We start from the raw sequence: 27,927 nt of genomic DNA on the forward strand, positions 1-27,927 counted from the left end.
GAATGAAGCTATGAAGTTCCTTGAAATTGGGCCCAAAGATGAATTATAATAAATCTGGATATAATCAGTGTAGTATCCCAGTCGAAATTCCTTATGATAAAGCGATCTTTGAAATGATACTAATAGATCTTGTAACGAATTAATTTAACTTTACATACTGCCATGAATGGATTAATTTATTTGTAATAATTGTATTTGACTCCTGTTATCATTTATTACTTTAATTGCATAGGCATGATTGCTCCATCGTTTTACAAAATTTATCTTGCAAAACGTAGCTTCGTGTTGTTATAATAATGCCACCAACAACATTCATGCAGTTAGTCTGTTGATAATCATAAAGTATGCCGAATTGGTCACAAAATGGTAACGATGTATTGTAGACCTGTTAATTAAGTCCTACAATTCTATAAGTCTTGTTGTTATTGTGGTAAAATTAAATCAAGTTATATTAGATACCAGTGCGATAAATAAACGCAATTAAAATGATAATACTCGTACATAAAATGACGAAGCGTTTGCCTGTTAATACAACGTTTGTAGTATTTGCTTCGATCCTTTCCTCCTGATAGTCTACTCGATACAATTGAAATTTCATTAACAAACTGTACAGTACGTATTGGTATACGAGTATTCTCAGGCAACTGAATTTATATAGACTTATATATCTGCTTTGTTTATCCACCTTATTTCATTCAGTATACGTATCGATAGGTACAATATCGCTATACAGTAGGGGTTTTACACAATTACACATACTATGTAAGTGTACTTTACATTCATGCCCTTGAATACTACACGCGTATATATGCATACGAATGAATGAAAATTATGATAGTTACTCCTAGAGAAAGTCCTCATATTTCCGTATAAGCAATCTTTTAGTAATGATAAAATGAAGCTGCTAAAAATTATCAATAACGGTCCACTTTGATCTTAATGATCGAATTTAACAATATATCGCCTACGTGCATAATGTGTAATGCGTCATGCTAAAATCTATTAAACAGTTTGGCTGCATTTAGCTCCTTTGTCACTAATTGCCGATGCTTCAACAAGATAGTCGCATACTACATGCTAATCGCTTAATACTACATCTACTGATATATCGTTATTTGCTCAGTCGGCTGCTGTATCAATCTTATGAGAGTACGGTATCTCTCATGCACGCCGGACTTAAAAACAAATACGTCTTATACTGTACTTACGTAGAATAATTTTAATTGCCTACAAGTTTCCTCTAAAACTTTATAAATATTTTACTAATATCAATACCATAGACAAGAATAAATACAGCACAACGCAGATGTTCCATCATCTGAATAGGGCGCATACAATAATACCATACACATGCATAACTTCAACAATAAGCAACTATATATTAATATACATTCATATATGTATATGAACTGCAGAATTTTAACTTCTAAATAATATTTTAAGAACCGAAAATTATAGCAATTACATTTAAACCGATATATCGATCGGTGTAGCAAGGCATAACACATAAGTGAATATCTATCAACAGGCTAGAAAAGGCAGAAATAATAGCTTTTAAATATAACAAATTCTAACACACAATTAAAGATTACTACCATTTATCATTAAAATTCGGTACTATCTGTATAACATTGATAACACCCCATACTAATCGGCTACATGATAGAGGAACTAGCTACAAAACTATTTACTCTTGTTATGTAAAACAAACGAAAACTACGTTTCATAAAATGCTGATCGTTCAATATAGCCTACACCACACAGAGAAGAAAGAAGTGCAATTTCAGTGATGTTTAATGGATCGTACTAGTCACTCCGTAGGCTGAGTTGATCTGAAGTAATATAGCATGTCAGCGAATATTTCAGTATATTCTTCCTTAATCTGAGCTGATAAAAAAAATCAGCCCAGTACAATGCGTTTTCTAAAATCGAACAATACACAAAGTCCGTCGACATAGAATCCTTGTGCTACTTTATAACCCTAGACCTTGAGATTAGTTAATCAATCAATATCAATAAAATAAATTATCATAATCGCTTTTTATCATTCAGGAAAGGGTTAACGCTAAAGATCAAGGTCATATTTACGATGCAATGATTCATTTCCGACGTGCTATGTGTAAACAGACAGTTAAATTGCAGTAAATAAAAGCAGAGTGTTTGATAACACCGGATTAAGTCCAAATTAGGTATAACATATACTGCAAAACATAACGTAAGACAAGATAAAACTCCTCATAGTCGATACATAGCAAATCAGAGATAAACATAATAAAAGAAATTTTAAGTCTACGTGTATAATCTCAAACCGTACTTTAGAATTGCTACTGTGGAAGTATTAGTTTAAAAGCATGATGAAATTTCGTTTGCGAAGGGAGATTACTATGTAGTAAATAGTCTTACTTGTTTGATGTTGTTAAGTACTGTAAGCTTCTGCAGTACCAGCATAAATAAAATGTAAATAAATGAGAATATGATACCATCGTCTACTCATCAGAAGAACAAACAAAGTATTTCGACTTTGTGTACATTCTATCTCATGATTGATATATATAATTATATTTTTCTTTATATAATATATCTATATATATCTATCTAGGGTATTTGGATAAATAGTTGATATACAATATAAATTTTACCATAATGCAAAAAAATTGCCTTGCATTTTACTCTACAGTAATCCCACTACAGTACAGTAGCATTTAAACAGAAACGCTTACACTATCAGTGAATTAACTGTTGTGTATAACTAGAGTAGTATAATTTTTAATGAATATATCAAGAGAGTAAGCTAAGTAATTGTTCTTAATCGCCAAGACAACACGAGTATTGAAGGCACCTGGAATATACTAGAAGTACGTTTAAGTAGTAACTTTGAAAACTTAATGCTGTTGTTCATTTATCGGGTAGCATCAATTCTATTGTATGCGCATTACATTACGATGCGGCATTGGATTGCATAAGCAGTAAGAATATTTTCCTTAAATGCATAGGTTTTTTATAAAAACAAATACAATATAACAAAACAAACAGCGTCTCACATTCATTTGGAAAGGTCGTATACAATAAAAAAACAAGTACGGCAGCGAACGATGAAGTTAACAATTGCACGATCCATCTTGCTGTGAGGGGCGTTCTGTTATTCGAGTCACCTTAGTTGGATTAACGACTGTTGGATCAGAATCTAAACTTTCAGACATTTTCTCGCAAATAATGTCCACTAGTGTTTCAAATGTTGACTTGACGTTAATATTATCTTTAGCACTAGTTTCAAAGAAAGGGAAGCCAAGCTGATCAGCTAGTTGCTTTCCACGATCAATGGAAACCACGCGCTCATCTTCTCGATCACACTTGTTACCAACTAATACAACCTGAGCATTGTCCCACGAATATGTCTTAATTTGTGTGGACCTATTTCGGAATAAAAGTGTATTTAATATGCTGTGCACGTAATATAATTTCAAAAATCGTGTTAAAGTGAACTTTATAAAATAGCAAGATGAATATAACGTAGTTTGTATTAAAGATACCGGTACATACTGAAATCGTTAACAACGAATAATAGTTTAGTAAAGTAAAGCAAATAAGATAGCACAACTGGTATAAAGCCGACTTCACATTCTTTATATAAGAGTAAATAGAATGTAACACCCATGTTTACATTTGGAAAGTTTAATCGCTACCGTTGACAGTAATTTGTGCTGTATAGATGACGAATGCTAATATTACGCTTTGGATAGATGCCGGCCGATACTGATATGTATTCATCAACAGACTAACAATCTATAAAAGTCCATACATTTTCAGCTAGTCGAAATGATGGAATTGATGCAATTAAGAAGAGAAATCTTCCACAGCAATAGCAAGTAAAAAATTTAGATAAATCATTATAATACTATTGAAAATTTAAAGATTTATAGATGCGATACCGAGTAGCTTCATAATTACAGTAAATATCTATGGTACTATAATGTAATGATGGCAAAAATTGTTCATACAATCAAAGCTGTAATCTAGCTAACTAAGGTGCGTTACTCTTATCTTCCCATAGAAAGAAGCGCAGTCTATAGCAATCGCGTTTATATTTCTCAACATGTTAAAGCATGTTATTTCATTATCATGCATAAAATCAATAGTATACGTGTACCTATTAAAGCAAAATACTGCAGTTTATCGATAGGATCATTTTGAGAAGATAGCTCTACTACGATATTATAATATGCAAATGTCATCATTTCTGCTGTTTCTAGTGAATTGATATGAGGAAGAAAATACCACACCATCATTACAAATTAGCTTTACATCTTTATCAATGGTGGTGTTATATAATTACAGTATGTTCCATTCGCATTGTGTACAAATTTATCATCATCAACATTAGCTCCTCAAAGGGGACTTTTTAACTTCACCCATTTGCATGAAGGCTATCTCTTCATAAGACATGAGAAAATACTCTCCATCAAGTATGTCATATCATCAACTTATGCAGGGTTTACATCGACTGTCGTCCCATAGCACGACAGTATTATTATATCAACTACGTAGAAGCACAAAGAGAGGGAATTCTCCTCTATTGGGTATCATGTCTAATTTTTCATTTTTAACGAGCCATTATGATTCGTCATCATAGATGAATTTTTACTTTAGCAGTTTATCCAGTATCCAAGTAACTCGACATCTGAACGTTGAGAACGTTTGAGCAATGACTAATTACTGTAATGAATTGACGTAGCCTGTCAGGTGGTGTATAGTCTACTATCGATTAATGTACTAATCTATTAACTTAAAGTAACCATATGTACACACGAGTATGACATCAGATACAATCATGCCATGACACACCCAGAATCATCAACATTTCCAGAGTGGACGACGAGTTTTCGACGCGTATCCAAAGTCCGTGTAACATAATTAATTAATAAGTAGAAAAATTTCAAGTATCTTAACAGCGATCTTAATTTGAGTGATTACGTTTTACAGTCAGTATGCCAGTTGCGCTACTAACACTATCATCAAGGGTGTTGTCAATGATTATTTCATCAAGAGCGTCGGTGTAATAAGAGACATATTTTTGCGCTTAAGCACTGAGCTGATCATTTTCTACAGTGCCGTAAAATAGATGGCATACTTTACTCTACTATACTGCAGGTACAAAAGTCCACCCATACAGTACTGCAAAATATACATTGCACAAGACGTATTCTTATGTCGCAAGTGCTACCGTTGGCGTATACTATCCGCTGTAAAATCACTACCAATATAAGAGAAAATAAAGCCTTTCTTACCTCTATGATAAAGAGACTAGCGTAAAAAAGATAGTAATGAGGGAAAATGAACGCTATACAAACGATGCTTACTTTACACTAGGTACAATGCGATCTTTCAAACAAAATAATGTCAAGAAGTAGAGTACAGTACATTATTATGTTGAACAACAACGATACAAATGAATAAAAAAAGTCAAGAAAGAATTTTACATAAAAGCCTTTACAGCCCTGTTAGTGGAATGTATGGAAGATAGTGAATTAAAAGTAACTATTGGCAATACTGTCCAGCAGATTTTACTTCTATCAATTAGAGCCAGTGAATGAAATATTGAACTTGATGTCAATGATATCGTGCTACTACTGTAGACACCTATTTCATAGCGATTAAAGTGTAAATATCCTAATCGAACAATACGCTAATACTACTGTTTGGTTGGGAAATGTTGTCTACCGCAGTTTTAAAGAAAGCAGCCAATGTACGTTGCTGTAAGGTGCTTGAATAAAAATAATGTCAATACTCGTGAATCACTTTCTGTATCATGACCTAGAGTAAATCTATACTTTAAATGTTTACAAAGGGGGTATTTTGTAGGGGGAAAAAATGATGATGGTGATACGTTAAAGCAACTTATTTTCATCAAGACTACTACTGGGCTGCACAATTGGATCTTCTTAACCAAGCGATGCAATAAAATCTCTCTTGCGTATTTGAGTGATGATAGGTAATGGCATCACTGTAAGCGATCAAGCTATTATGAATGGACAACTGCTACCCACTATTGTACATATTGTTTTCAAGGAAAATGGTGGTTTAAGAAGCCCTACAGTGAGAAACTATCCAGCATTGTACTAGAATAGAACATTGCAATGGCATGCTTTGCAATGTTGAAATTGGCAAAGATTCTACAGTACAACGTTTCCATTATACACCCATTGCCAAATGGGTGTACTGATTAACAAAATGGTCATTGGATGATTCGTTATTATCGCTCGCTCTGAAATGGCTTACGCGTTGATTATTATTATTATTATTTTTATAGCGAAACATAGACCGTTTTCCACTCCTTATTATCATAGTATTCTAGACTATCTCGTCTAGTTATTGCGTGCCTATCCGATAGAGTACGACATCCATTGAACGTTAAGGCTTATTTTGTTTCATCGTCAAGTCAATTAATAACAATTGTTAGGACTGGAAAAGTAGTCTTGCATTGCATGATATCCACTGGTGTCAAGTCCATGTGTGGAAGACAATTTATCAGGCTAAATCATCCATTTCGTATACGACTGATGTTTTGAAAAAGGACACATCGACTATGTACTCAGTGTGTAGACTAGTTGATCGCATCAAAGCGAACCTATTGATCCTTCAGTGGAAATGATTGCACACACCAATCAATACACATCGATGTAATCCTTGTATCTCGATTGAAATGGTCCTTTTTCCCAGTAGAAAAGAATTGGCTACGACGAAATAAGTCAGAAAGAAGAGTAACTTATTGGCACAAGCTGTTTCAATGGATCGCATTGATTTTGGAGTGGAGAAGATGGCATGCCTTAGTACAATGGTCATCGTGTCCACTTGTGGAAAAAGACTGTATGCTATGGTTACGATACTCTTTTTCATTCTTGATGAGAGACTCCTAGGTAGGCAATACTTTCTAAAGCTGAATATTGCATTAAAATGTTTTAAATAGGAGAAGAGATTGGGGGGAAAAAAAAAAAAAAAGAGAGAAATCCAACTGCAATGAAGGCGTCGAGAAGATTTTCTTCCCCCCCTACTGAGCTTGGGAGCAGTAGAAGTGAATGGAGAAAAAGCTCTACTCGACCGTGGTGAGTTTGCTGTACTTGTCAGTATAGTATGGTACATTATACCATTACAGTATAGCGTAGTGAGTGTTATTGACCCTAGTGTATAGTACAGTCATCAACAGTGAGTGGTTTGACTGGAGAAGAAGCCATGACAGATCGAGAAAGTTGGCATAAACTAACATTGACTCTTTTTCTTTTACACTGAAGAAAGAATTGGATGTCCAATGAATTGATGTTGTATCGATAGCATTGGAGGAAAAGCTATCCTCTAGCGTATAAAATGCCGATTGTATCATGGCCATGCGATCGTAAGCAGTTGTGCATGTACCAGCTTGGAATGGAATAATGGAAGGCGTAGTAGGAGCACAAAGGGTGCAAAAGAAAGTCAAGGGGATCAAATGCTAGCGATGAAAGATCGCAGCTTAGGCATTGATTGACTACGTCAACAATCGACACACATTGACTTTTTACTCACCAATCTTGGACAGCGTTGAAAGAGTCTTCATTGGTAATGTCATACATGAGTATAAAGCCCATAGCACCACGATAATACGCTGTAGTAATCGTTCGATAGCGTTCTTGGCCTGCAGTATCCCAAATTTGCAACTTGACTCGTTTATCATTACGAAAAACGGTCTTTACCTTGAAATCAATACCAACCGTAGAGACAAAAGCGGGAGTAAATGTATCGTCGGCATAACGAAATAAGAAAGATGTTTTACCAACACTGGAATTACCAATGATAAGTAATTTGAACATATAATCGAAATTTTGATCAGCAGCATCTTTTTGTTGCCATTTGGTATCGGTGCTTGGTCTTGATACAGACATTTTACAGTACGTCTACAATTCTTGGATGGTTGGCAGAAAAAAAAGGAGCAATGGACGAATTGGCCTTCAACACCAACAGCTTGCAATCGATAGGGATTTCAAACTTCAAGTCTGTGTTACAACTTACCTCAAGGTATCTTCTACAGGACAGTCGTAACTCCAACAACAACGATAAAATAGTCAAACTTGATTCAATGACAAGATTAAAATCGATTTGGCCAGTGGAAACGTTGTTGAATTTTCTTCTTGCCTACCCAATCCAGTCCACTTTTTATTCAACGCCAAGCCTTTGGATGCTGCTGCTGCTGTGCTTGCGATTTTCAACAGTATGTCCAATGCTGTCTTGTGACTACTGTCCAAGTCCACTACGGTCCAGTTGGTCCCGGTTGGTCCAGTACAGTCCGTAAGCTGACTCGACATTGGACCACAATACTTACTGTCTACTGTTCAGTACAGACATCGATACAATAGACTACAGTATAACACACTGGAAATGGTCGTCAGTAAGTGGTGTTGTTCAATCCCAATGGGTCCTCTCTTGGGCATTCCCTCACCTGCACTTGCGCAGTCGATACATCCTTCACAATAGCAGTTGATATGCGAGCCATTGTTGGTAGAATGAGAAAAGAAATATTGCAATTCTTGTTTTGGATTTTCCCCTACTGTACTATTAAGGCTGCACTGTTGGGAGTCTCTAGGGACGAACAAAAAAGACTCCAAAGGAGCCAAGGAAAGCTTCCAACGTATTAACAGATTTGTTGATATAGGGAAATATGTGCCTATCCCTATAAATCAATCGGTCTAATGATTTGAAAAGATGCCTATCAGCAGTTTGTTTTACATCCATTTCAAATCACTCGTATGACGTAGTAGAGAAAATGTGCTCTACTATCGTTGTTTTCCATTATATCTTGTCATTGATGGGGTTGCTCTACTTGATACCTCAAGGCCTCATTTTGTACAATATACACTACTGTGCATTATTGTGCAGTACTTAGGGTGTGTGTTTTAAGTCCATTGGAACCTTTCAGCATCGACTACTCAATGTCTTCCAAGCTCATGAATATTTTCCAAAAGAGATGGTTCCAGTGTGCATTGAACTGGACAGCCTGACAGAAGGAAGTCCAGTGCTGGAGTCGACGCGTACAGTACGGTGGTCTATTTTCTTTCGCCTAGACAGTACAGTACAGTATACAGTATAGTACGAGTTATCATTTCGTACCAGTACTCATACTGTACTGTACTATACCGATCTCTATTCCTTTAGATTCTACTCACTGCAAGTGTGCATTGAACCGGACAGACTGACAGAACGAAGTCCAGTGCTGAAGTCGACCCGTAACAGTTCTGGACTGTACAGTATACAGTAGTACAGTACCGCAACACTCAGTACAGTACTGTAGTCTATTTCTTTCGCCTATAGTGAACACTACTGTACAGTGTACAGTACGAGTGATCATTTCGTACCAGTACTGTACTGTACGTATTGTACTGTACAGTGTACAATACATCTCTCTGTCGTACAAAGTATTGTAGCCCATCGTAAATTGCACTCTAAGGGTAAATCGCCTTCAGTGTGATTGCTTTGCGTTGCTCAATTCTCGAGAGTAAGCCACGAGCAGAAGCCAGTTGCTATTCCATCTTCCATTGATTTCAACTGCCATTTTACATCAAGAAATGTCTGCAGGTAAGACAGGATTTCCTTGACTACTATAGTGACTAAAGACCTTTGATATATCGCTTTCATCGACCATCGCATTGAGCTTGTACTGTTGTAAAAAAATAAAAATTAGACACGATCAACTCGTATACAACAAGGTAACACGACAATCTTCGTCCATGGCCATTGGACACGACTTCAACGCCATCCACCATGCTAGTGTTTGTGATCGCCTTGCATTGTGGATCATGATTAGAGTAAATCATTTCCAATCGACTACGATATACTTCTTCTACGTCGAATGGAGTTTCCATCAATACACTTAACTTCAAATAAATTCCTGTAAATTGGCCATGGACCTTGATGGATGGGCCATGTTCTGTACTATTGCTCACATCATCCATAGTACTGATATCAGTATTGAGTGATTTCCTTAACGACGGTAACTTATATATATATATTGCTGTACAGTACATCAAATCGAGCAAATTACCATGGATCATCCTGTACAGGTACTTTCTGTGCTAATTCTACAGAAATAGAAATAGCTGATAAACTAGAGGAAATATTTTGACTATGGTAGAGTGAGTTATTATCATTGGACTAGCAATTTCAAATTGGCCCCAATCCAACTCTTCGACGTCGAATGCGACTTTTCGTGAATACGGTTAATATCTAAAAAAGGACTACAAATCCTCCATGGACCTAGACTGACATTAGCAACACTATTAATTTCCTTGCATAGTAGATGGTCATCCGATACAGCAGTTTCAAGTTGTCTCCGATGGACTTCTTCCACGTCGAATATAGTTTCCATCAATACTGTTAGTTTTTCAAAAATGCGATAAAAACCCTTCATAGGCCCTTCATGAACTTCGCAGTACCGCAAAAGTCTTCAATACTGATATTTGCAATAATTAGGATTTCCTCTATACCCAGTAAATGCACATATATGTATATATACAGAATCGAATGTAAATTGAGCAATGTCAAATGGGCTGCAATGGGCTTCTCCTATTGTACGTCGGATGTAATTGTCATTGATACTAAAGTCTTTCTTGATACAGATAGAGTAGAAAGTGTTGATAGATACGATATGAACATGCAGCAGAGCCATATGCATGATTCTTGCATGACTGAATCAGTGGCTATTTTATTATCAAATATAATCGGGTAGGATAACATTAATTGACTAATTTTTAACTGCAATTGATCACAGATATGTATTAAACATAAAGTAGACACGTGTATCTTAGGTACTGCAAACCTAATTCACAGTTCAGTTTTCCAATGCTGACTTTACATCATTAGCCTTGAAAACTTTCAAATTTTGTCGGTCAACTATTTCGTCATAGACTCATATCTTGCTTTACTATATTATACAGTACTTGTATAACCATTGAATATTGGATTACCGAGTATACACGGTGTATGCTATACAGTAATTACCGATATGCAGAAACACGCGTATAAAATTGCATCTACAAAAGATGATTTATAAATAACAATCAACAGCCGCTTTAACTTGGAAATAAACAAACATGACTGCTGTACTTGATCAATTGATTCAATGCGTATAGCATAACGTACATAATTTCCGCTGCAATAAATATATGCGTACTGTACTCGTTTTTAGATCAAATCAATAATCGAAGAGCATTTCAAAAAGATGGTGCTGCTAAACGACCTAACGTTAGAAGCCAGGGACCCGCATCTGCGACAGCTCATAGGTAAATCACTTGCGATTCAGCTGGTAACTTGATTTATATTGCAACACCATCTTATACGTATTTTATTAAACGCAGTCGATGTAGCTGTAATTGCAACTATTGTAAATATTGACAAGGATTTGAAAAATATTGTTCCCTTTTGTGCGTATAATTTTACATTGGAAAATGTAAAATCTCATAGGCCCAACTAGCGCAGATGGCTCAAAGGAGCTTTTACAATTGCAAAGTTTCCTTTATCTTAACTTTTTAATTTACAACAATACAGCAACTTATTTAATATTTACTCCTACTGACAGTCTCCGATAGTACCTATATTAACTGTCCCTCTACCAAGATAAGACAGGCAACACGATGATAGTCATCCGTTGTGTACTAATTTACGATGAAGTAGAGAAAACTTTGATATCCTCAAATTACCGAACGATTACTACTTATTTCTAAACAATCTACCGTTTTTGACTCGCTTGAATTTTACTACTGTTACTGTATTATTTAATAATAACTGATGGATGTATCAGGTGTATTTGTATAATACAGGTGCTGATACATACCATTCATATTCTTAAATTGAATAATTAATAAACATAATGATTACATCCGACAGTCTTTAGCGGGTTATCAACCTTCAATTTTATTGATATCTTCTAAGTAGTGATAGTCTACGCCGTGTCATCGAATCATAATTTTCTACACCTACCTACATACATGTTATTACGGTAGTCAGTAATACGCACCGCACCACGTTTTTAATAATAGTTTAAAAAATGATGTTGATATTAGTTACGATCTCTAACATCGTAATTTATGGCTAGGGTCCCTCAACAACAAAGAAGTCTCCGAAATCCTCCAAATGCAGGTCCTCCTCCTTTAATACCCGGAAATCAAGTAGAATCATCTGTAAGTAATACAATGGGATATTTCCATTGCAAATAAATCATTCTAATTATTGTATATATACTATACGTTTTATAAGCCAGTAATATAGTTGCAGTGAAGTTATGAAGTTATGAATTTAATACTAGCAAATAAAAATCCACAATACTATTAATAACATACGCGTATTTGTCATACATTTTTATCAAAGTATTTACAGTAGTAGACAGTAATTGTAGCCTTACGCCACGTTATTTTAACAAACACATACTTGATATAGATACGTAAAGATGCAAATACTTCCCACAATCCTCCAGCCCCAGCTAGCTCCAATGATCAAATATCCCTCGCATTGCAGGTAAAGATGAATGTTAGAATGGATTATTTTAGCGATTGGCATGACCTAGTTTTAGAATTTGGTGCGCTCTCATGCCACCAATTTACTTCTATTTTCAATTTTTATCATAACAAATGAATTATTCACTATCAAATACTATAATAGCACGCTAGAACTACCACACCAGGCTATTACATTGGTCAAGATTCAAAATTTGGCAATTTAATCCTCCCTGTTCTACCGGAATTTTAATAAATATTGATAAATCCCACTTAAAATTCCTAATTTTACAAAAATTGTACGAAACTAATGCAGCGGATACTGGTTAAATTTTCTTTCAAGTATAAACTTGCATTTGTGTACAGCATGTAAATAGACAAACCGTTCATTAACTATAATAAAGTAATAATGTACCATTATTGCATTCGATAACTCTGTATCATGCATTAATCGTCCAATAAAATAATTTATTTTACCAGCGTATATCGTACCTATCACTAATACATTTATCAGACAAGATAATAGTGCACAAAAAGCGATGATTTATCCAAAATTTTGACATCCAATTGAAGATGATTTCAACATAGTAGTTTCTATTTTATTTAAGCATTTCGAAGTTGATAAAATATTGTCTAACAGTATACGAAATTTTAAAGAATACCATTATATCGATATGCATAAATTGCCCACCAAGTAGTAGCAGATTTTATTTTAGAACAAATTTCGCAAACGGCGTCATGTAAAATCAAAGTAACTGTTATAAATTTGTAACGTTAAAGCGAATTTACGTATCAGGGATTGTATACATTAATTAATTAATTAATTAATTAGATTGGGATCCATTCGCTAATACTCGTATATCGAAAACAATACAATAATAAGCCTCGGTTACGAATATATTCTTGACACCATAAACGTCTTCATATATATATGACAATAATATATATATACGTAAAAATTCGGTATAATACAATAGCGTAATCATGACCGTATTTTTAGTACGGTATATTACAATACTTTAAGGTTAGAATATACAGTAAATAGTTCCATCTCTAAATACCAAAAGTAACTTAATGCAATACATAACAGCATTTCAAAATTGCTCTAACAACTTACAGTATTTGAACACTTATGCAAATATAATCACGAATTTCGGAAACCGCTTCAAAATTCTATTACAATTTCATAACTCTCTATATATTTATATTTATATAACCGGCGCCAGTCAAACCAATCTGGTTGAAATACTAAAATAATACACTTTCCACATATAATGAATACCTTTCGCATTCAAAACAACCAACAGCATGATAATTATGAAGACATATCAATTGAAAGCTCTTAGAACTAGTATTTTAATTACAGCGATCTGCAACTCTTCCCGCTCCTTCGAGTTGAATCATTAGCTTTAATATATAGAAAATAAATGAAACTAGCTAGTCATCATACTATCAAATATCAACAGATTTTTAAGCACTATACAAATTTTAAAAATAAATTTCATAAATTGACTACAGGTAATGCATTTGAGAATCATCTTGGCCAAAAAAAAATATAATATTGTATTGCGTCTAAACCATTGTTATTGCGATTTACAGCCAGATATTTTTCTGGACTTTTTTTCTTGCGGAGCAATTCCTGAAGATTGATTTGCACTACTATTGCTAACGTTGGCATGATTTCGAAAATGATCTGATGTCCCTGACTCTAAAATTTAACGAAATGACATCTTTAATGACTACATCATTATAGTATAAATTGGCATCAAAATTTACTTTAGAATTCGATTTTTCTATTTCACATTCTTCTATACAACTTACGATTTAAAACATTATCGTCTTCCTCATTATCCGGTACTACACTTTCAGGATGCAAGGCCTCTAAGTACGGAAGGACAGACATATCATCATTATCGTTTGGTTTGATAAATTCAGCAGTCTTAATAAATTTCCTTCTTGTCCATCTATAAAGCAATCACACCAACTATCAGTAAAGAGGCATGGGAACAGAGCTTGCAAAAAAAAATTACTGTATGATAAAATAGCTTACGAGTGCACTTTTATCGCCCAAATGTCCATCCTTTCATTTTCATCTAACATTAAGATGCCTAAAATAATATGTACAGTATACGCCATGTCATAATTTAATTTGAATATGTAGAAAATAGACCAGATAATTAAAACAGTACATGAGTGCTACTAACCATTAATTAAATCCTTTAATTCACTCTCGTGCTTAAGAACATCAGGAATAGTATACTGCCCTTTGCCAATATTTTCAAACAATGTAAACACAGTACGACCTTCAAATGGGTACACACCAGATGTCATCTTAAACCTAAATTTATTTCAACATGAATGAGGAAAGATTACTATCATTATCTCGGAGATATTCCTATTTGACTTGAATCTTACAGTGTTATACCAACAGCCCATGTATCTAACTTAAATCCAGAAAATGTATCGTGTCCATTGGCAACTTCGGGCGGTTGAAAAGCCGGCGAACCTTGACTTGTAGAAATCTTATCGTCTAAGGCGAATAGATCCAACTCCTAAAAAATGAATAACAACACACGTATAAACAATAGGATATAACATACAATACTAACGAAATGAATCAATTTATTACTAGCATTTGGAATAAATACCTCTGCGACACCAAAATCAGTGATTTTTAAAATTTGATCATGGGTAATTAACAAATTCCCTGGTTTAACATCTTTATGGATAATTCGTCGACTGTGAAGATAGTCTAAACCATTGACCAACTGAGCAAAATACCTAATTCGAAGTATAAGTGGATACTAACATTACTATTTCGAAACAAGTACTTAAGGGAGCTACATTAGAAGCTTCCTAAAAAGTAAAATTACAGCGACTAGACTAAAGAGTAAAACAAGAGTTATGATAATAAAATTTTGAGAGTAAAATGAGAATAGTAATTTAATTTCATAACAGTACTACTAACAAATGCGCTTGCCACAACGGAAATTTTCCACTGGGTGTTTTCTCTAACAAGCTTTGCATCACGGTAAAACAATATTCCATTATCATGTATGTTGACATTTGTCAAAGAAAATTTTTCAACCCATCCGTAATAAAATTTGGTAATTCTAATTAAAAATTATTGTCAAACAGTGTAAATTTGGACATAGATATAAGCACTGCAAGCTGCTTTTATCAACAATTGGCCATAACATGGAACTTCAATTTTCTTGCAATATTTTAATAACAAAAATCATTCATAATATACGAAACCCTTCCTTACGTAGCACTAGCAAGAATCTCGAGTATAATAATGATGCTAATTATCACAAACCGATAAATTAACTACAGTATGTACTGGTATAAATTACACTAAATGTACGAAATCAATGACTTTGCAAAAATTACGAAAATGTAAACGCGAATTTATAAAATCACTGAGTGCTGTTTAAAGCTGTACGATGAATAATCTAATCTTTATCGATATTACAACTAAGTTGTGCATACTGTTGAAAATTTAATTATAATAAACAGTCTTTTATGATTGTATATTGTCTACTGTATTTTAATATATTTACTTTGTAATACCAACTGCTACCTTAATTAAACACTTACTATACAACATTCAAATTGACACAGGTAACTTTATAACAATTTTACCCCTGAAATTAATAGTTTACAATATACTTGCACAGATACATATGGATTCTATTAGAATTTGCTAGTGAATAGCAGCATCCTTTACTGAGATATTACGTTAAATCACTAAAATTGATACCTTCATAAATGACCTTACTGGAAAGTATAATAAAATCTTGTGATCTGTAATATTTAAATTGAACTTTTATTTTACGAGAACTATTCGAAATTTTAAAGTATAGCCCTTATAACTCAGAGCTAACAAAACATATCAGCAAAATTAGTCTTTCAATAGAAACTTTTCAAAAGGATATCTTTTTTGCTTCTCATCACAGGTAACAACTTCACATAACGTGACAATATTTTTATGCGATAAACCTTTGAGTAGTCGTATCTCCCTAGACATGATTGATGTAAATAGTTTTCGGTTAGCATAAGTCCAATCAATTTCTATTTTATCTATAACGATATAACAACAATTGCAATGAACAGAATAGGCTAATACAGTCTTGAAAATGCATGGATATAGCTATTGACAGAAACGCAGCGCTTTATTAACAACGTATACGCGTAAGCAGTAGCAATGATCCATGGTATTATTGTTTCGGGAAAAGTTATACTTGCAACAGATTGTGAGGTGCTATCGCGGAGATCATACAGTATTGCTACTAGTCGATACTACTGTAGAAAACATTACAGGAGCAACAATTAGATAACTAACAGCAGGTAGAAATGCAGTAAACAATCAGCCTACGTGAAAACTTCAAGAATAATAATAAGGATGCTTTACGACGCAGCTATGACACGGTATTTATAAAAACTTTCATCGAATTATGCATGTAGTACGTATGCTAAAATATCATTATTAAAATATAACGTCACTTTGCCGGGTAAAGGATTGAGCGATAGCAAATAGATCATTTTCCAAGATTGAGTCATGATTACTATATACTCTGGAAAAATATCCACTTAACCTGTAGGTAATCAAGCATCCATCGATGACTTTAAAATAGTATTCCTAATCATGCAGCTTAACTTAATACTGTAGAAGAATCACGTAGGCTAATTATGATAAGGTTCTATGGAAACGTGCAGGGATGCATTCCCAGTTGGTATCGTAATACTCCTAACTGTAAATATTTACGATCCCATCGCCTGGATTAAGCTCTTCCTTGTAGTAAGCGTATACCACTGCTTAAGCGATCTTTGATCAAAAATTCCTCACGGAAACAGATCGTAAAATTCTCACTGTCTATACTGTAGTAATTAGCTAAGCCAACGGTTCATTTTAATCATGAAAGCATTCTTTAACCAATCGCGAAATACGACGTAAAAACAGAATAGTACCGACCATATGCAGAGATCAATGTCATGCAGATATTAGAACCATATAGATTTGAAAAATACTATACCGGCAGTTCTAGCTAATCTCTGTTGCTAAGCTACAAAGTAACTTTTACGATTTATTATAATCGATTTTTGATAGAATCCATCGCCGTCAATCCGATAGAGTAATATTAAAAAATTGATGATTACTATTATGTTGATGAAACTGGAAAACTCAACTCCCATTTTTTCCTAACTATCGGCTCTTCTATTTCGCCATTATTATTGATGTCCAACTTTTAGGAAATATCGAATCATGTGATGTTCAAATGGAGGTTATTTTCAAAAGTACTTTGAACTGAAATTGTATTGCACAAGGAGAGATACAATTCAAGCTACGTTCTGATTACCGTCAAGTGATGATGTCAATAATTAATTAATATCCAATTTTTGCCCTAGAATAAGACTTTTACTCTCCACACGAATAAAAGCATCACGCCAACTGCAGCAATGAGAGGAAAGAAAATAATAGCCTATGTGCAATTGTTTATACAGTTTTCATACAATACTGTATAACAGCAAATAATTGAAGCTACTGTAACATTTCTATTTCACAACGAAAACCCTAATGATGTCTATATCAAATATTAATAACTCGGGTAAGTAGCAGTGATAAGGTAGAATGATCAATAGCAATGGATCTATACATGTGTACAGTAGAGTTTATGCCAAGGTTCTCTCAGTGTAAGTCAAGAATAAAAATGATCGCTTCTATTACTGAGTTGTTAACAAGATGATCGAAATGGCCATGACATCGAATAAAAAAGTTATCATTTGTAGCTGTCGAAAAGAGTGATTGGTGCCTAATATCAACATGATTTGTATCACGTAAACGATATCGCGTTGGCATGACAATAGCCAATTTTGGCGTTAATATGCTCAACGATTGAATCTCCATTAGCGATCATCATTAAGCTTAATTGAAAGCGTAGTCCAATCCAATCTTTCCATTTCCATAGCTCCATTACTATGGATAGTTGTGCGTGTGAATAGGAATGCACTTTACGTATCTCCAATGCTCTTGTAATGTGTGGTATAATTCAATACTAACACGTTTAGCGATGATAGAATGGGCTACCGTAAGCATGTCACTAGGTCTCAAAGGGAAGAAGGAACGAGGATAGCATGGATGGAAATAGTGGAATGGCAACATTGACGAAAGCAAACATCAGCCGTAGCCGATAGCAATATCGGAAATGTTGTATAAACTACAGTTTAGCGGTCTTGGGTAGAAGAGCACTTTAATATTAGCAAAATTCATGTTGTAATTATGATCAACTATAAATTTGACTAAATAAATAAACTTCATTTTTCTAGCTCTATTATGTTGCAATCTATCCATTCTCAATGTAAGAAGGAATGCAACTCTAGCGAACAAGGTGTCCATCAGGTCACGATATAATTTATCTTTCAAACAGAGGAAAAGATGGTGTTCTCGTGATTGTTTTTAAAGCCGATCATCTATTTTCTAGCAGCCCAACAACCTACGCAGTGTACCATGACAACAACAAAAAGTGATGAGTATCCATGGACTCAGCACGGCAAGGATAGACAGCCCATTAGCATAAAATCCATTTTTAGTCATAATCTATACAAACAAGTGAGTGATAGCACTTTTTCACCTTCAAACTTTACAGTGAAAGGAATGGATTAAGTGAATATTTGGTTATCCCCTATGGCAATGCCTTTAAGTAATACCACTATACGACAAGGCTTTCATGATAGACCTTGTGTAGTTTTATTGGAGTGTAGCGATGACTAAGGGGAAAAAAACACTCATGAAAATAATAGCAAGAGTGTATTTGAAAAATATCGACAGAACTTGCTAGCATAGTGCTATATCCTTTTTTGGGACTATGGTTGTCATGCAGGATTGCAAGCAAATGGTGTCAAGTTGAAAAAAGATGTTGGATAGATGATAAAAATAACAATCAGCGTCAACAACTCTTGATCCATTATCATTCCACCTTTATAGTGTCGGATGATTCTTTGATAGCCAAAGGGAAAATATCTCAAAGTATTAGTGCAGTTTGTGTGAAAATTGTCCTAGGGTACGGTTGACTTGAGTCATACTTTAGGTTTGATGGGTGGTTTATTCACCATTGGCAATGATGTTGACAAAGATTGAAGATGGACGCGTTGAGAATAGAAGAGGGAAATGATGATGGAATACAATCGGATGATGATGATGACGCAGATGGAATCGATGGTGAAATGGTAATGGCAATACAAGGATAAACCTTGTCCTGATGAATGTGTCATTGATGGATAAATGGAAGGAAAAAAGGGGATTGAAAGAGAGTAGCTATTGATGAAACGGATTGAGAAGAAATTGGATTTGGACAATCATGATGGCGAGTGGCCTTTATGGCTGCAATCGAGGATGATGCAAGGAAGGCAAGGTATGTGCAAAATAGTATGTCGTGGTATCGCATGGTAAGAGTATGACGATTGAGGTCATGTATATTGGGTGAAGAGCACGTCGACTACAAGACTATACCCTAGCATTCAACAACATGGGCAAGGATAGAAATGGGTCCTTACCGTAGGACATTTTGCTCGCCATTGGGGATTCGCTTCAATTTTGCATTCTTTAATATTTTAACAGCTAATCGCTTTAGGGTATAAGTATCCAAGACTTCTTTCACTTTGCCGTAAGCGCCTTCTCCTAACACACCGCCCTTCAAGTAGCGATTACCAATCAATTTGGCATGCTTGATTTTAGGCTGATAAATAATTTCAGGTGATTCATCATTTTTCATCAGGTAAGCGATCCACTCATCTTCGTTATCCTGATCACCATCGGAGGTACAACAAGAATCGTCGTCGAGAGTTACATTATTATGATCATCACTGGACGCCATTTAGAAAGTGCATTGGAAAGGCGACCAGCGGCTTGCGATGTGCCCCTCCACCTAAGCTTCCACGGTTGAAATGGTCTGCTTGAAGGGGATACCGTGGGGCGAGTACTGTACTCTACAGGACTATATACTCTATGTGGTGTACAGAACAGTATAGTATGGCATTTGTCGTGTCGTTACCAGTACCGTACTGGTGCCGTACTGGTGCCGTACTGGTGCCGTGCTGGTGCCGTACTGGTCCCGTACTAGCACCGTACTGGTACCGTACTAGCACTGGAGTACTCGAGTCACTCGTCCAAAAATAGCGTTTGTCGCGCTGTTACCAGTACCGTACCGGTACAGTACTAGCACTTCAGTGCGCAAGTCAGTCGTCCAAAAATAGCAGTGTCACTTTGACACTGACACTCAGCTGCGGAACGGACAGTTGGACACTGCTACCGGCGTGTCGCGTACGCCGGTTGAAGTCCATACTGTAATAGGATCCATTTGGCTGGACGCATGCGTTTCCACAGCTGTTGACGGCTGCTGAATCTACTGTACCCACAGTGCATACTGTAGTGTACTGTACATTGTACACTACACTCAGCTTAACTCTATCATTGCTGTATGATTGATTATTTTCGATGTCTCCCCTTCCTTCAAAAATCAAACTTGTATTCCGTTGAAATTCCTCTATCATATATATATATATATACCAGTAGAAGGATATCTCCGCAGAGACATAGATCGAATTGAGAAGTCATCGAGTTTAGGCCTAATTCAACTTACACAATTATATCTTTTCAGCGTTCAACATTATGTATCAGTCCATATAGTAAATTTATTTGGAACGCTTTTGGTTATCTAAATTGATATTTCAATTTTGGGCATATTTTAAAGTTGAGTTGATATCAACTAATGGGATAATCCGAACAAAATGATATTTTATATTATTATGAGCAAATAACATATTGATCACTGAAGTAAATTATTCTATTTATTACATATTATGATAACATGACCTTAATCTAGTCAAAAATAAAATTAGAGATGTAAATAATAAACTGCTATGAGTAAAAATTTGCAAAGAGTAATTTGTTTACCCTTCATTGGTCACGAAAGATCAACCCATGTTATCGAGTAGAACAAACTAATGGTAATAGCCATTTTGACAGCTACAATTAGCCCGGTATTGATGCTACAAATTTACGATTAAAGTATATCGCCAGTTATTCATTAGTAATAACGAGTAGACAGAACTTATATATGAATATTAGTTTGCTTTGCCATTTAAATTGACATGTAATTATTCTACAATATGGACAAAAGGTAAGAAAAGCAGTGTTAATAAACGTTTTATACAAATTTAAGTATGACGGCTGTAGTATATGCTTCTAAATACGGTATAGTCTATTCTCAGTGAAAGTTATTTCCACGACACTGGAACACAACTCTATATATTCTATGTTTAATGAATAATTGACATTGTGGAAATCATGGAAATTTTTTATACTCTAGTTGCATGATATCGTAAAACTACCTTAACATAGAAGTAAGATATTCTTAGTAATCATTGGTGTTTATAAATAACTCGATTTTGCTGTGCTTCTTACATTATAAAAGCTATCTTCAACAACTTATTACGATAATTAGTTCTGCCAGTTACACGAAAACCCTCCTGCTTTACTTATTCTATCTTACTGTAGCTATTTGACTAGTCATGTCATTATACACGCTGTAACTTAACACAGCTTTCCTCGTCGTACAGCCTGCAATAAAGACTACTTTTTTACCTAGTTATTCTCTTACAATTTACTGTGATTATGGTAATCGCTTAATCTTCGCAAACATCACAATTGACGGCAGAGATCGTAACAATTACAGCAGCCTTAACTACTTACTTCTCCGTAACTGGGTTGTACACCTCCAATATGGGTACAACCTTCTTGCTATCAATATTAAAACAACCTCTTCAATGCATCAGCACAAATACCAATTATACATCCAGTTCAAGATAGGGCAAATCAACACATAAGCTGAGCAAAGTCATACGGTACTAATTGATACAAATGGATACTAGTTTAGAGAGATTAGTTGGTAAGCGATAATAATGAATATTAACTAATATTTTTATTGCATATTGGCCAAGATCAGTTTTGCTGCTTATGAAAAAAGACAATTATGCTAACAAAGAATTCTGGATAAAGTTTAATGTGCAAGACAGGTAAAAGAGAGAAGATGGCTGATGAAAAGAGGCGGCAACAGCAACAATAATGGATCATTATTGTCAAGAATGATAGCATGATCAGATATCCGTATAGGACGAAAATTGATAAAACGAAAGGCTCGAACCTTAATCTATTTTAGACAACAAACATCAAAATCAAATTTCACTAATAGGAACGTACGAATAGCAGTAATAACTTTTATTAACCATCACTCACTTAAACAATAAAATAAAATTATACCCGTATTATAACAGCAAGAATTCAGTAACTAGTCTATTTTAGATTATGAATATTACTACCAAATTACACGAATATGAACTCATGAATAGCAATAACAGCTTATATTAATCATCACTAATTTTAAAGAATAAAATTAAGTTATATCTGCTTTGCAAAAGCCAGAAATTGAGCAATTATCGCTAGTTTGTTTTAGATGATCAGTATCAAAATCAAAATTTTACGAATGCGCTTTTCGTCAATGTCTAAGTTTTAACACCAATTTCCATTTTAATTGATGAATATCAACCTGTCTTTAATTTTCCTGCTGCTTGGGCGATTTTTATCACTTCTTCCGCTGTTTTCGCTCCTAGCTCAGCAAACTCACTAACATCTTTGACTCGATCTTTTAATTCGCCTAAAAATCCTTGATCTGCAGGAATATTTCTAAATCCTACAGCTGATATCCGAACATAGAATCCAGATAATTGTTGTCCAGTTAGATTACCCCAAAACTTTTTTGCTGGATTAGTTTCATTCATTCTTGTAAATGTAGCTGCAACCCAAGAAACTGCAGCGTTAAAACCGGTCCTTTGCATATTTCCTGCCGATTCCTTCCAGTTCCAAGATCCGCCAAATTGAATAGGAAATGTTACGCTAACTTCATCTTCACTTGTAAGATCTACAATATGCTTTTGATTTAATTTATCAGTCCATGTCACTTTTAAACCGCCTCTAGCGTTATCAAAAGTTTGACTTCCTTTGTCCATTTCAATTCCACTTGGTAATGGATAATCAGGTCCAGAGTGTGCTGATTTCGAAGACATCTTTTTCTCTAATCGATAAAACACAATAACATAACACACATAAAGCTTTAATTAAAGATGAAAATGTTACAGAGTGCACGTTAATAAAATAATAATTGGATGATGGCCAATATCATACTCGTATGTATGCTCTAATATATTTTGAACATGAGCACAAACTTAGCTCTAAGAATATACGACAGCAATAGCGTTTATTAATATTAATTTCCGTGTGTTTATACTCTGTAGCTACTGGTGAATATAGATAGAAGTATAAAAGCGAGTTACTTTTCACAATAAAGAGATTTCATTAATTTATCCTTTACGTATATGGACAAAGTCTATATTGTTTTTGCCATGAAAGTTAAGGGAGAAATTTATAATTATCACTGATCTTGATGAGTAGTTCGAGATAGATGAAGACCCAGGAATATCTCTGGTGTTGTATCTTTGTCACAAAATATATATTTACTATGGTAATAATTGCATTACGCATTATTTTCTGCATTGCCTCTACACGAAATAACGCTGTTTTTAATAAAATGATCCCGTGGTAATGGCATGTAAAATTTTTAATAAGTTATGATATAAAAATATCGTGCATTGCATTACGCAGCGTTTTCTGCATTTATTATACATGGAATAGAGCTGTATATTAATAAGATGACACTGTGATGATGGCATCCAATCTTTTAATACTAGATGAAGTAGATATACCAGGCATGACATTATGCAGTTAATTATGCAACGTTTTCTGCTTTTACTACGCAAGGAATAGAGTTGCATGTTAATAAGATAACACTGCGATAATAGCATCTAATATTTTAATAGTAGATGAAACAAATACACCGTACATTACAGTATATTATGTAGTGTTTTCTTTGTTTACTGTACTAGTACATATGGAGTAGACTTGGATATCAATGAGATGATACTTGGATGAAGACATCTGATATTTTAAAAATAGATGAAATAAATACATTGCGCATTATCATGGACTGCTAGTACTAAGGCTTCTTATATTAGTTCATAACATTACATTATGTAGCATTTTCTGCATTTACTGTGGTTACATTATGCAACATTTTCTGCATTGAAGGAATAGAGGTTTTATATCAATAAAATGATACTGCAATAATAGCATCTATTTTTTTAAAATAGATGAAATAAATATACGTGCGTTAGATTATACAGTATTTTCTGTATTGACGAAATAGAGCTGTAGGAGTATGTTGATAAAATGATGCTGCAATGATAAAAATGTAACACTTTATTACTGGACGTATATGAAGCAAGAAATATTCCGTATATACTGTACCATGCATTGCATTATTTTAAATAATGGCGTCTAGTTTGATAGCTAAAGCAAGTAACAAAAACTAGTCATATTATAATAGGTGATAAAACCGATTAATGTTTCCTAAAATCTTCGTAGAAATGTACATTAATAAATGATATAATAATTATACAATGTAACATTTTCATAACAAGTGAAAAAAATATACAGGATAGGAGTTAATAGCCTTCAATACCTTACTACTAACAGTGCAAAAGCCAAAATAACTTGAATGATGATAATAAGAGCAAAGTGGAGCTCAAACTTCAGAAAATAGCGCAGTCAATTATGAGAGTTAGCCTTAATAGAATAAAACGTTTTAAACTCTTCTTAGTTAAACATATTTCAGGGGACAATTCACAGTAGGATATCGATGCAATTGCAAAACAAATTTTTTAAAATATTAGAACGATAAACGATAATTTGCAGCTATAGGAAATAACCCTGGCTAGACTGCAAATTAGAAGGACTAAAGTGCAACGGATGCTTACGTGCTGTCACGTACAAATAAACATGGTGAATTTGTTTACGTATTAAAAATAACAGAAATAAGCTCTAGATATACGCAAATGTACGTAACATATAGTCCTTATGTACTGTATATCAAATTAGCTTTAACCGGGGATGTATTGAATTTAGCGATAGCCCTAACGACAATTAACATCATTCGAGGACATAAACATTCTCTATTCCATGTTCCTCAAAATACGGCATGGACTAATGACTCACAATTGCTACAAAATTCTTATTTATTTTATAAATAATAGGGTCCATTAGCTGCATTGCACGAGTCCTATGTACAACATGTAAAAGTTTCTAGATATGCTATAACTATATGCATATATTCCATTTTAAACAATACTAGCTTAAACACTCCTTCAGATGAAGGTGAAAGATCTTTGCGTAGCGGACTTTAGATAGCATGTATGATATATATAACTATACATGGTATACAATGCACCCTGATTATATAAAATATAGAATACAGTGGCTTATTAGCCAAGACTGTATTTCTCCTATGTAAAACATGTAAAGGATTCTAGATATGGTGTAATTATGATATTAAATTATATTGTACTTATCCCATGTGAAACAAGTACTAGAGAGATTCCATGAGTTGTATAATTATGGGCATGTTGCATCCCGTTTATATATCTAATATTGTGGCTTATTAGCTAATAGGCACTCGCCTCGTAAATGTAGGAAATATAGAGAATTCTAGCAAGTATGTCCTCACAAACCAGCTTACAGCGGAAACAGCTAACTACAATAGACTATAGTTACTATGTAAGTATAAATGCAGGATGGCCTTGTGTATGACAATCTTAGGCTAAAGCAAATAACTGCATTAAAGATTTCGTACCATTCTCGACAAGTATAAGAAACAAGAAATTGTAAACGTAGTTAAAGCTAGTATAAACAAAAGATGCAACTTTATCAAGTAGATGATTTCTACTCCTACACTCTTTATAGATTGAAATAGCGGCTCGTATACTCGTCTATGTTTGGTTTACAGTTGAATTCTATATATTATAATTAATTATAATTGTTAATATAGATTTTTTAATACAGCAGCTTATAGCCAAGTTGCTATTTGCTAGCAAGACAAGACTTAGGAGCATACAGTACGTTGTCGAAATTCCGCAATTGTAGCTCATAATGGATGCGTAGTGATATTGAAGTATCATTGATCTTTAACTCAGTTTTTATACGATCTAGGCTAACTAGGTATAGATATAAATGAGAATAAGCCTACTGAAAAAAAGATGGGGAGATAGTGTTGTTAATAGAAATGTTGACGAATTTCTGATGTTAGACTATAGACCATTTAAAGCATCATTAATAAAATCAAAGCCTTAGCTATTAGTTTCAGGGAAATTGACCAAAAAAATTTATAGACACATCTATATTACCGATTGCCTATAACTCGACGACTGTTTGCAATAGCCAGGTTTCCCAAAATTTCAATTATATTACTGTATAATTCCATGATAGAGAAAAACAATCACTAGATTGACCTATTGCCAAATGATTAGAAGCCACAACATTACAGTTATTTGAATAAAAGCAGAAATGAATCTCCTAAATTAGACTTTTCTTTCAATTATAAACAGTGCAAGGAGCCAGTAGGGATATTCAGAGATGGCGATGAAGCTCATGCTTTAACACTATTTTGTAAAACTCACAACTAGCCTTTCTACTGCACGCGTATAGCATGCTTTAATTTCATAAGTCAACGTCGGGACTCTGCAGTTAAGAGCATCTTTTAGGTTAGAGTTAGGGTTAGAGTAAACTAGGGTCCGATTTCATGTATCAATGCTGAGACTCTGCGGCTAAGTGAATCTCTTTAAGTTGTAACTTCTTTTCCAATCATAAATAGTACAAACGGTCAACAAGAGTAATCACTGACGATGATGAAAGTCATGCTTTAACAATATTTTGTAAAAAAAAACTCATAACTGGCTTTCTAACGATACACCTATACCATAACATAACCTCAAGTTATCTATCATCTATGCCCGTGGACCTCCAATAGGAGTACAATCTTTAGCTATCAACATTAACACAACCTTTGTAATGTGCCGGCACAAATACCATCTATACATCTAGCATAAGATAGAAGAAATCAACACAAAATATGAGAAAATGGAAGGCAAAACAAATTAATTATTCTACCGGTCTATTGACTATTCGATATCAGTAGCGTATAATACGGAGAAATGCTAGTTAGTAGCCAATCGGAGAAGACTATATCTAAGGAAATAAAAGCTATAAATACAACGTAGTATTCAACGAACAAGAATGTATAATTGTATACCATTTCGTATGCAATGCAATGCAAGCAGCAAAGCTGTAAAAGATGATGAAATTATAGAATCAATTTAGTAAACAATTTTTATTGGATATGAGTACTGTAGTAATTATCGATCCTTAATGGATACTGGGTGTTACGATAGAGAAATGAAACTTAGAATACTATCT

General features: G+C 34.3%; 4 protein-coding genes across 4 annotated transcripts; 1 reads left to right on the forward strand and 3 right to left on the reverse strand.

The window, feature by feature from the left end:
* Positions 1–3,098: 3,098 nt before the first annotated feature.
* Positions 3,099–7,910, reverse strand: TRIADDRAFT_29154 (uncharacterized protein; the record flags this gene model as incomplete). The annotated part of the gene is made up of 2 exons (XM_002115413.1): positions 3,099–3,411; positions 7,555–7,910. The coding sequence occupies 2 exons, from the start codon at positions 7,908–7,910 to the stop codon at positions 3,099–3,101; spliced, it is 669 nt and encodes a 222-aa protein (XP_002115449.1).
* Positions 7,911–10,064: 2,154 nt separating this feature from the next.
* On the forward strand, positions 10,065–12,762 carry TRIADDRAFT_59399 (uncharacterized protein; the record flags this gene model as incomplete). Its single annotated transcript, XM_002115291.1, has 6 exons — positions 10,065–10,082; positions 10,790–10,826; positions 11,207–11,300; positions 12,113–12,197; positions 12,454–12,531; positions 12,676–12,762. 6 exons carry the CDS (start codon positions 10,065–10,067, stop codon positions 12,760–12,762), a joined length of 399 nt encoding a protein of 132 aa, XP_002115327.1.
* Positions 12,763–14,708: 1,946 nt separating this feature from the next.
* Positions 14,709–20,281, reverse strand: TRIADDRAFT_29179 (uncharacterized protein; the record flags this gene model as incomplete). Its single annotated transcript, XM_002115414.1, has 6 exons — positions 14,709–14,847; positions 14,925–15,061; positions 15,158–15,290; positions 15,478–15,528; positions 16,433–16,531; positions 20,064–20,281. The coding sequence occupies 6 exons, from the start codon at positions 20,279–20,281 to the stop codon at positions 14,709–14,711; spliced, it is 777 nt and encodes a 258-aa protein (XP_002115450.1).
* A 2,827-nt stretch (positions 20,282–23,108) lies between these two features.
* On the reverse strand, positions 23,109–23,630 carry TRIADDRAFT_59402 (uncharacterized protein; the record flags this gene model as incomplete). The annotated part of the gene is made up of 1 exon (XM_002115415.1): positions 23,109–23,630. One exon carries the CDS (start codon positions 23,628–23,630, stop codon positions 23,109–23,111), a length of 522 nt encoding a protein of 173 aa, XP_002115451.1.
* Between the last annotated feature and the right edge of the window lie 4,297 nt (positions 23,631–27,927).

The sequence above is a fragment of the Trichoplax adhaerens genome, genomic scaffold (genome assembly GCF_000150275.1).
Source record: "Trichoplax adhaerens TRIADscaffold_10 genomic scaffold, whole genome shotgun sequence".
In the NCBI taxonomy this organism is placed as follows: domain Eukaryota; kingdom Metazoa; phylum Placozoa; class Uniplacotomia; order Trichoplacea; family Trichoplacidae; genus Trichoplax; species Trichoplax adhaerens.